This window comes from Nestor notabilis, unplaced genomic scaffold (genome assembly GCF_000696875.1).
Source record: "Nestor notabilis isolate BGI_N333 unplaced genomic scaffold, ASM69687v1 scaffold121, whole genome shotgun sequence".
Lineage (NCBI taxonomy): Eukaryota > Metazoa > Chordata > Aves > Psittaciformes > Psittacidae > Nestor > Nestor notabilis.
The window spans coordinates 8,581-19,350 of record NW_009914897.1 but is presented as its reverse complement, the minus strand read 5'-3'; the positions used below and the strand labels follow the sequence as shown (position 1 = coordinate 19,350).

Sequence of the window (10,770 nt, the reverse complement as noted above, 5' to 3'; positions counted from 1 at the left end):
AATCATGTCAATTCACAGATGAGGAAAACCAGATTGTGTCCTGCAATGATTTAAGTAAGTCAGTGATCAAACTAACCTCAGAAACTGGTGATTTTCAGAAAGGGTGAAAATTTACACATACCAGTTCAACGTCTCAGACTCATCTGAATGAATATGAGACTAATGTCTTCATGAATTAACCTGATATAGTAACTCAGATTAAGAAATGAAAGTCTTTATTTTTCATTAATTCATTCTCTATATTCAAGACTTCAGATTTTCATAAAGTATCTCCAGTAATCAGAGATTTAAAGATGTATTAACCTGTGTGAAGGAATTAATTTTTTCCATGCACATATGTTCATCTTCAGAAACAATCCTGAACTGAGGTCTAGTGAAATACCAGCTTCTGTCTGGGACTGCAGACCTGTTTATAGAGGAAACAGGTTGATGGTGAAGAACATAAGTGTAAGTTAGGGAAACTATTTTGGAAAGTTTTCAGCCAAAATGTTGTGAAAATTAGGGATATAAGACTATGCTTGTATTTCATGTCCAGTGTGAGTCTGACAGTGTTTCTTAAATTGCCAACCATCTTTCAGTTGACTCACTCATCCTGGACCATCTTCTTGTGGTACTCCCTGGCATTCACTCCACCCAGGTGAGCTTTTCTCCTCCATTTCCAGATTGCATACTTACCCTGGAAAATAGCAGTTAAGAAGGAATGCTGTTATTTGTCACAAAAGTGAAAATAATACCTGTGTCTCCCAGCAAAGATGACCTGTCATGAATATTCTTCTTGCCTGTTTCTCTTTCCAGGTAAATGAATTAGCTTAAACAAGGGGAGGAGTGGACAGGCAGATATGCACTGATTTCAACAGAGTTGATATTGTTGCATTCCCAGGGTTAAGAAAAGGCTACTGATTTTGTACATAATATTGCCTCAGAAGGCTGTCAGATTAAGTTCAGAAAGACATCAATCTGCTAGGAACATGGAATGCATCTTTTATGTTATCTTTATACTGTTCCCATCACTGATGTACATTCTGTCCCCAGTACAAATTCATAGAAGGAAAGGGATATTGCTATTTTATAACAGAAGCAAGGATTCCTTCCTGTAATTATACGGCATGAGACACTGGCTGATCATTAGTCAAGGGTCTGATTATAATAATAATAATCCACTTCCATTGCAGGCTTACAGACTAATTCTCATTTATACTAATCTCATTTTGAACTGCTCCTGGATCATTACTAGAGCAGTCAAAAAGGGTCATCAGACAGGAGTTTGATGTACAACCAGAACGGTTTAGAGACTTGATGCAGAGAAGAATCAATCCCTGTCCTCCAGTATTTAAGCTGGAGATCCTGCATTTATTTCAGTCTGTGTCTGAGCTGTTACTCAGCTCCCTTCCTTCCGCCCAGTGATGTGGCAGATGGTTTAGGATGGCACAGGTGGCTGAGTACCACCTGCTGCAGCTTTTTCTGTATCTTTTGCTGTATAACTCCTTTTGTTGTTGTTGTTCACAAAGGAAGACTGAAGACAAGAGAAAAGCAAAAAGAGAGCATGAAAGTGATGCTGATATTGTTCAGTGCTTTCTTGTTTTCTGTTGTGTCATTGCTGGGAACCTCTAGCTGGTGCCTGCTGGAGTGCTGTGAGCAGTTTTGGAACTTTGACTTCTGTGATGGAAAAAGTGTATCTGTTTATTATCTTCTACTGTAACTTAACCCATGCTGAGGGATAACATTTCCTACTGCTGAGTGCTGTAAAGGGGAAAACCCTCTGTTGGTTTTAGGCACTAGATGTTACATCCTCTTGACCTGAACTCTACTGGAAATAAAACAGCCTTGTAGAAAATAGATTAAAAGCTTAAAATGAAGAAGAGGACAAGCCTTATCATCCAAATGCATGAAGATATGAGTGGGCAGGGGCTGTGGCTGATATTGTGGACTTCAGAGGCTGGGGCTGGTATTTAGTCTCTGTTGAAGTACTAAGAGAGGTACACTCAGAGAAACATTTCTCTGAGGATGGGTTGAATTACTCTCTAGAGTCAATCATCTCTCTCTCTTGACTGTAGAGAGACTTGAAGAATAATATAGAATAGGTGACTACCTCTTCAGTGGCAAAATTGAAATCAAATGAGTCACATTCTTTGCCTCTAGATTACAGTAGTATGGAAGTTGTAAGATATAATATCCAACCAACTTCCTACCTTCATGCTTTCTCATTTGAAATGTAACTGCTGCAGATTTCTTGCTACTTGCTTTTACAAATAAGCTTTTAAAAGCTAATTGTTTTACACACACACCCCCAAAGATAAAAAGATTAGTGAAAATCAAATAATTACCACAGCACTTCTCACCAGTCAAATTTCTGGTAAATGTATTTCAGATGGTAAAACGGCTTTATGACAAGCAGTGCCAGATGAATGACACATAATCCCAGTGAAGTCAACTCTGGTGTTTATGTGTGTAAGAGAATTTACTAACAGAGAGATATTGGGGGGTTGCACTTTGGCTTTAAAAATAATTTGTTGCTAAAAAAAAAATCTTTCACCGTACTGGCAAAAACTTTCTTAAAACAGAAGAAATTCTCAACTTTTTTATTGACAACCAAAATTTCTGATTTTATTTTTAAGTGAACAGTTCATTTTCACATCTTTTATGTTCTGTAGTCTTCACTTTTGATTCTCTCATTCACTATCTGAAAGATTTTTTTCTCCCCACTGTCCTTTTTGTTCATTTTACCCTTGTTTGTTCTTTGTCACAGATGAACAATAACCTGCCTGTTTCCAAGAATATATACTATACACACCCCCAGTGTTCACTAGAAATGTAAAAAACCCCTTCATAATAAGAATGACCCCTGTGGTAATCAGGGAGACAGCTTTGATTAAGAACATCTGCTAGCAGATTCCCTGTTCTAAAGTCAAGCAGAAAACAAGACAAGAAGATATAGAAAGCAGCATTTTTCAAACTGCGAGGCTGGTCTCCCTGGGGAGACTCTGACCTCTTCCAGAGATACAAGGCAAGATCATATAAAAGAAGAGACATCAAAATGTGTGGAGTGTGTGTGTAGTTTGAAAAACACGACACCTTTGTTTCTGAGGTGCTGCATCCTTAAATTTGTAAGCACTACACTTCTGAGGAGTGTGGAGGAGGACCACACTTCTAAGCGTTGCACTGTGTTTACTCCTCAAACACATCACCACACAATGAAAAAGACATGGTGACCCCCTGCTCATTGCCTGTGTAATTTTTTGTTGTTATTTCTTCTTCCCCCTCCTCCCTTCCTTTCTCTCTTTTGGAGGGTGACAAGGCTATCTATTAACAATGCATAACACAGTGATCCAGAAGAATTAGCTTCGGATTTGAGTTCTGCTGATGGAAAATGGTGATGTGGAAGAGGTTACTTCTTAACAATTTCTATTCTGGTTTGGATAATAAAAGCTTTTCTAGCCCAGCACTCTTGCTCCATCATTGTTCAGTAGAAAATACTTGGGAAACAGTAAAGAACCAGGCTTGGCTACAATTTGTGATACATTTTCCTAGGTTCTTTCAGTCACCAAGGCAGGGTTGTCCAGAGCTGAACATTAGATCCAGACTGTTACATCTGGTAGCAGTCCATAAACCAGTCCTTCATAAGGATCTAGGTATCTAAGTGTAGTCTGACTTTACTGCTCAATGATTTTTTTTTTTTTAATTGTCTGGGATCATTAAGTTACTGATCTTATTTGGAAACAATTCTAATCTACAACAACAACAACAAAAGACATATACTTTCTATTTATATTTCTATTTAAAAAAAGGGTGAAATTTAAAACTAATTAAAAATATTGATCTTTATGGAAAGCTTTCTCTTGCTTGTTATGAAAAGCAGGATAGAGAATGAATGACAGCAAGAAAGCAGAGGTTAAGTGTTTTCTTCTTTGCTAAATTGTTCTCCTAAAAGCCAATAGAAGAGCAAATATATACAGAAGGATGAAATTCGGAGTCAGAGACAGTCTCCCAAGGATCAGCATGGAAGTATTTCTTAGGCATGAATGGACTGGATTGTGAAAACCAAAGTGCTGCTTGAGTTGAAATTTCTGGAGTTATAAAAGACAAGGAGAGGTTTCTACAGGCACACTGGTAGCCAATTGAAGACCAGGAAAAATGTAGGGCTGCTGGGTGGTCTAATGATAAGGAACATGCAAAGAACTAACACTCTTAGGACTTTATCCCAGCCTTTACAGACAAGCTGTGTTTAGTAGAGGAGGATCAACAAGGGACAAGTTAGTTAAACTGGGCATATGAAGTTTGATACAACAGGATGGGATGCATCTGAGAATGCTGAGGGAGCTGCTTTATGTCATTGTAAGGCCATTTTGTCATTGAAAAATCATGGCACATGCCTGGTAACTAAAAAAAAGGCAAGTGTGACATCTGTTTAGGTGCAACAGTCTTTGAGATATTTTCTTGCTAACTTTCTTCAACAACAGGTAGACATATATAATCACACGAGGATTAGTATCAGGTTTTTTTTCTGCACTCAATTATAACGGAAAAAGAAAAGGAAAAAGTTATGCTGTGTTCTTTCAACTTTTAGAAAAGTTTTATTTTGTTTCTATCCAGACTTGATGCTTATTCTCAAGTATAACGTCTCCCAAGATGAATGCTGATTTTGTTTCGTAAGATTTCTTACCACACTCTTCAGTTAAGTCTTAGTCATAATACACAAGAGAGTATTAGAGACTGATGTCAAGCTGCAAAGTGCTATAAGCATGACAAATCTTCACTTTAATTCTCAGGATTGATCTCCTTTTGAAGAGGTGTGATTTCCTTTTGTCTCTTCCCTTTGGCACTTACTGACTTGGGAATGTTTCATATTTTCTCCTTATTGAGTAGCAAATGGCATCAAGTACTATTCCTAAATAATTTTTTCAAAAGCCACTTTTACAGCAGGAAGCAATTAGTGTGCCAGCTGTGCAGATATATTGTTGTTTATTTTATAAAAGAACCAACCCAAATATAAAAATAAAAGCACTGAAAAATCTGTAAAAACTTTTGGGTCTGTCTCCATCTACCTGTCTCTGAACATCTAAAAAACCCAGGTCAACTTGGATTTTTGTTCTGTTTGCTGTAGAGGTACATGAAGACTCTGAAACTGGAGTAGGACTCATAAAAAGAATAAAGAATTTAATTACTTTAGTCCTTCATCATTTATATGTAATATGCACACATTGTTGAAGGGGTTATAATATGTTTATTGGAAATTGTTCTAATTATTTTTCTTAGTATATATTATTATATTGGTTTTCTTGGTAAACAGAGAAGTAAACACACTTTTTTGAAATCCAAGAAATGGTTTGTTCATATTTGACCTTGGAGTCCTTGACTCTGTAATGAGCAATTATGCCAAGGGGAAAAAGCTAAGAAGTGAAAGTCAACATCAAAAAAATAAGAATGTAAATGACTAACTGAGTTAACAACAGAAAACCAAGTGGAAGTCCCCAGTCTAGTTTACATAGAATAATTGATGCCTCTGAAAATGGATCACTGCAAATTTGACACTAAAGTATTTTGGCTGTTTAGTCCAATATATCAGCAGCAATACCGTATCATAACAAAATATTGCAAACTAAATTCATTCATATCCTTAAAGTCACGTCTATGCCCAGGCATGAACCAGAATGTGCAGGTAAGTGACTCAGCCTCAAGAATGTTACTGCCTAAAAGCTGAATACTTTGTCCCTTTGGAATGATTCAGTGTAAACTTAGGAACCCAGAGTCTCCTGGCAGTCAAGGAAAGCCATTAAGCATTTCAGGGGACTGGTCCTGGGAGTCCTCACATTGCAGAACATCACTTACTGTGAGTAACTTAAACAGGGGCATGTGACCTAATTCCTTCTTAGTTTGCCATAAATGGCTATAACAGAATGTTCTGAACACTTCAGCACAGCTCATTCTTTGTAAAAGTCTGTGCAGAATAAACATACTGTGTTACAGTAGCTGTTTTATGAAATCTCTAACCCAGGAAGACAGGTTGTCTGGACTGGGATTTTAGTTCCATACTAAAACATCTACTTTTAGGTGTCTAGATGGGAGCTAGCAGCTTCATTCAGTTGTCTAAATATTCAGCTGGCTCTAAAACAGATTAAAAAAAAAAAAAAGAAAGGTAATTAGGTACCTAAGGGAATAACTATTTTTCATGAACAGAAGCAATCTGTAGCCCATTAATTGCATTGACCAGCTTACTATTACCTATAATGGGGGCTTAGATAGTGGCCTGCAGCTGCACAGACAGCTAAATTCAGTTTAACTCTGCATAAGGTTTCCATTTTCTGCTCAGCCTGAAGCGATGCAGGTCTTGTTCAGCTCCTTCTACACAGGAGACTACCCTACTAATCATGGGCAGTTCTAGGTCAATGATGCAAAGAAAAGAAAATCAGGGGCACGGGGAGTGGGGGATCTGGAAAGACTGTTGTTCTGGCAGGAAAGCCTGGCTCTTAGTGTCAGTAAGGGAAAGGGGTTACATGTCTGCATTTAGTCATTAACACTCCCTGCTCACAACTTGGAGACCATAGGTATGGTCTCTAGTTTGATACTGCATTGCTTAGTAATCCAGTGTCTCTCTCATGTAGATGGCAGGCAAAGACCTGGGAACAGAGACAGATCTCCACTCACTGTCTTGTCCAAACCAGCAGAGTGTAGAATCCCTTTAATTTGATGTCTTCTGTGTTTCTCCCTGCCACTGCCCTACTTCTTACACATCCAGTTGAAAGAAGGTGGGATAGAATATAGCCTGATCCACTCTATGCTGTAGTTTGGTAGTAAACAAACTCTCCTGGGATGCCAGTGGTGATAGTTTAGAGATCATGAAATTCTGAGTAAGTCTCAAAGCAGAATCCTACCCTTAAATTACCTATTAGTCTGAGATTTTGGAGCTTAGTCTATGAACTTTTTCCTGTAGCAGGTGAAATATTTCGAATGATATATAAGAAAGCCCTCGGGTAAAAGATACATCATGAATAAATGATAATGGTCAACACAAAAGTCTATTCACAGGAAGTATTATCAATCAATATGAGTGACTACTGAGAGAGATTTAGGGCTGAGACTTTCAAAAGAGCATGAGCAATCCATTTCCCCTCAATTTTCAGTGAGAACTGAGGATATATATATAACTTAAACCTAACTGTTTTAAAATCCTAGCCTAAATCCTCAGCAGACTGAAAAATAGAAGATTTGATATTGCATCCTGCTGCTCATAGAAATGGTCCAAAGTTGATGTGTGTATTCCTTGCTTTATCAGACCTTCCTGCATCTTAATATCTCTGGAGAACTGATTCTGTCGGGACGATTCTGATCCTGACCAACCGTTGCCATGGTATTGGGTTATTCTGGGCTGTGATCAAGAAGAGCAAACAAACTTGAAAAAGAAATAGGCTTTAAAGCATATTCTCAAGCCACAGTGTCTGAGACTAGTGGCTTGATTTTTTGTACAATGTACGATTTTTTGTACAATATACAATTTTTTGTACAATACTTCTGAAAAAAAAACACACCCATGACCAGTAATGTTGCTGCTTCAATACATACGTACATAAATAGAGAAAAATGCAGGAGGAGAAAATTGGGCCAATTCTCACACTATTTGAAATAGTTCATTTTCATTTAATGGTATTATCCTATACCGAACTGAAACCCCCAGCTTTTCTCAGAACATTTGAAAGAGCCGAACTTTTTGCAGATTATATTCCTGTTTTACTAGGCACTATTCCAAAGCTGGTGGGAGACAATGAATGTCTTTTTGATATTACTGAGCTTTTGAATTGAGTACATAATAAGGAATGTGTACCTGTCTTCAATCCCTAGGTAGCAATAGAGCTCTTCTCTTACACCTGTTATTATTCATTCAACGGCAAGTATGTACCAAAAGTGTTACGTTAGAAGGTTTTGGAAATATATGAGGCAGTATTTCCTGTATGCAGGCACTGGCATAGTAAGTTCATATTTTTTGAGAACAAAGTTCCCTTGATGAGAAAAGTAAAAACAAAGTCCTAAGAGACATCCTGCTGGTGTATTATCCATGATGATGACCCCAGAAGGATGCACAAGTTTTAGCAAGCAGTATTTAAAACAGTAAAACAGTGTGAAATTATGTAGGGAATGAGGAAAATTTTCAGCAAGTTTGTTTTTTACAAACAGATAATTTTGTTTGCTGAATGACTATCTTCTTCCTCTTCTATAGGCAGAATTCACAGCCATGAGGGACCAGTACATGCGAGGTGGAGAAGGCTTCATTATCTGCTATTCCATCACAGACCGCCAATCCTTTCAAGAAGCTGCTGAGTTTAAGGATCTCATTTATCGTGTCCGGCACACCTATGACATCCCCTTGGTGCTGGTGGGAAACAAAATAGATCTTGAAGAGTTCAGGCAGGTAAGCAATTTCCCTGTTGCTTTTGGCTTGGTTTTCCTTGTCTACCTCAATGATTTCTGTAGCATTTGTTGTATAGTACAACTGAGAATTATTAGCACAAGATCAGGTTTAATCAAAAAGCAACACACTAGGACTGGTAATAAATTAAGGACTTATCAGTAATTTTCATTCATATGTTACAGATCTTAAAGAAGATTTCACAGCCTTGAGATATTCTTTGTTTTTACTTTGAAAGAAATCCCATTTTTTTTGTTAAAAGTTATATATGTGTTCAGAATGGAAAAGATTCAGTCAGGATCTTTGCGTCAAAAATCCTCTATATTCTTTAGAAATTACTAGTTTTAATTAAAGCTTTTTTCAAACTCAGATTGAAAAGAATTCTAGTAAAACAGAAATTATAATCTGTGAAATTATCTTTGCCTGAAAAGCCATTAGGGTTTTCAGATAAGATGGGGAAACACAAGACAAATTCACTTTGATTTGTGTACAAGATTTGAGCTACTACCACCCATAGAGCAGTAGATTTCTTTCACCATGAGAGCACCGTGGCTTTTCCGTATTCTTTAGCAATCTTTTCTCACTCATTTCCTTTTGGTTCCTCTCTGCTTCCTCCTTGCTGTTTGTATTTATGTGTATGTGTGTGCAAGGGAATGAGTCAGACAGACACCATCTACAAATGGGTTGGTTTGTGAGGCAGTACCAAATGGAAAATACCTTTAATCTTAAGCTTCAAAAAGATTAAAAACCCAGTTTTCCTATCTGGATCTCTTAAGAGGCTCTTTATACACACTGTGATTCCTTTCAAATGGCTGGTTTCTGTGCAGACATATGTAACAGTTAAAGAAAATGATGTTTTTCAGTTCATTAGCATCTGTGCTCACATGATCCTGCCTACTCTTTTCCACTTATCCTGTCATTCTTCTCCCCATTTCTTTGTCTTCTTTATTCTACCTGAAGAAAATCCACGGCAGTGTTAAGACTGAAATTACCCCAGAAGATCTGATGATGTACATTTTAAACTTCACATCTGTTTCCAGATCATTGACTTTCTCCCAAAATCACTATGACAAAACTTTAATGGTAACAATCCAGCTGCAGTTTAACATGCAGCTTGAGGCTTCCAACAACAATGCCATGTGTATCATGCAGTAAAATCTGTGCAGCTTCTGGGATACTTATATACCAGACAGGGACAAATGTGGATTCAGTTGTTCTGCTGAGAGAACATGACATTACATACAATTCCAACAGAAATGGGACATGATTGATTAACAGAAGTTACCAGAGGTTTCCAGGAATATTCTATTCACTAAGTGATTTGAAGACTCTATTTCAATGATATTTGGCACTACCTCTTTCTGATCTTATGTTTTGTCAGGCTTTCATATTTTAATCACTGTCAGAGCATATGCCCGATTTAAGCGTTTTACATGCTCCTTGATGATCTTGTCTGGTCTTCCAAGCAGGATAATTAGTGCGCACCAATGTGTGACTTGGATACCACAAACAGTACTCAAGTTTAAAAGGCATGGAGAGGCTCTGGGGAATGAAATAATGTCTTTGAGACACAAAAAAAATGTTATACCAGGTAGTTACTGAAGATTCTGCCTGAACTTGTATCAAGGCAATTCCAGTTCATGGTCCTGTTGTTTTTTAGAAGCTTTTCATAAACCAGAATTCAGGTCTTCAGAATTTTTTCCTCCATTAATCCTTTACAACTGTCAACAGGTACAGAAATGTCAGACATGGAGGTACACAAACATACAAATTTAAACAACTGAGAAAGAGTAGGTGTCAGAATGCAATTAACCAGATGATTGGAATTTGGCCAGGGAATCAGGGCTAATATTGTTGGTCTGTTTAACAACATTTTTCCCCTATGAAATTCATTAAAGCTACTGTAATGTTATTCATGGTATTTAGAAACATAACATTTAGTTCAACATTCCCAAGCATCATTTCCATTTAATGACAATTTTGCAACAATCATACAGGCTGTAGTAGCTTGGTCAGACAAAGCTCTTATTTGAAATGTGGTCCCCTACACAATACAATTAATGATGTATGTGGCTTGCCTCAAATCTATCAACAGGACTACAAAAATAAAACTAATCTGCAATTAAAATTTTGCGTTAGGAGACACATTACTGAATAACAAAACCAACAAGCTTATTATTTTTAAATAATGGTTTTATTTTCTGATGGCTTCAGTGAAATTATTGTTGTCTTTAAATACTCCTCTCATTTTTAATGTTTTAAGAATTGGGTTTGTCTGCACTCCTTAAAATAAGTTCTAATCATATTCATCAACCTAAAGAATAAACACTTTCCTTTTTCTCTGAAACAATGTTGGGGAGCAACTGTATAAA

The 10,770-nt window shown here is 37.2% G+C and overlaps 1 protein-coding gene across 1 annotated transcript in view; it reads left to right on the top strand.

Moving 5' to 3' along the window:
* The window catches only part of RIT2 (Ras-like without CAAX 2), a gene marked incomplete at its 3' end in the record, with an annotated part of 87,190 nt that overhangs the window by 69,745 nt on the left and 6,675 nt on the right, over positions 1–10,770 (top strand). The window contains exon 4 of the mRNA XM_010023853.1: positions 8,210–8,401. Within this exon, the coding sequence (XP_010022155.1) occupies positions 8,210–8,401 (192 nt within the window). The remainder of the gene's footprint in view (positions 1–8,209; positions 8,402–10,770) is intronic.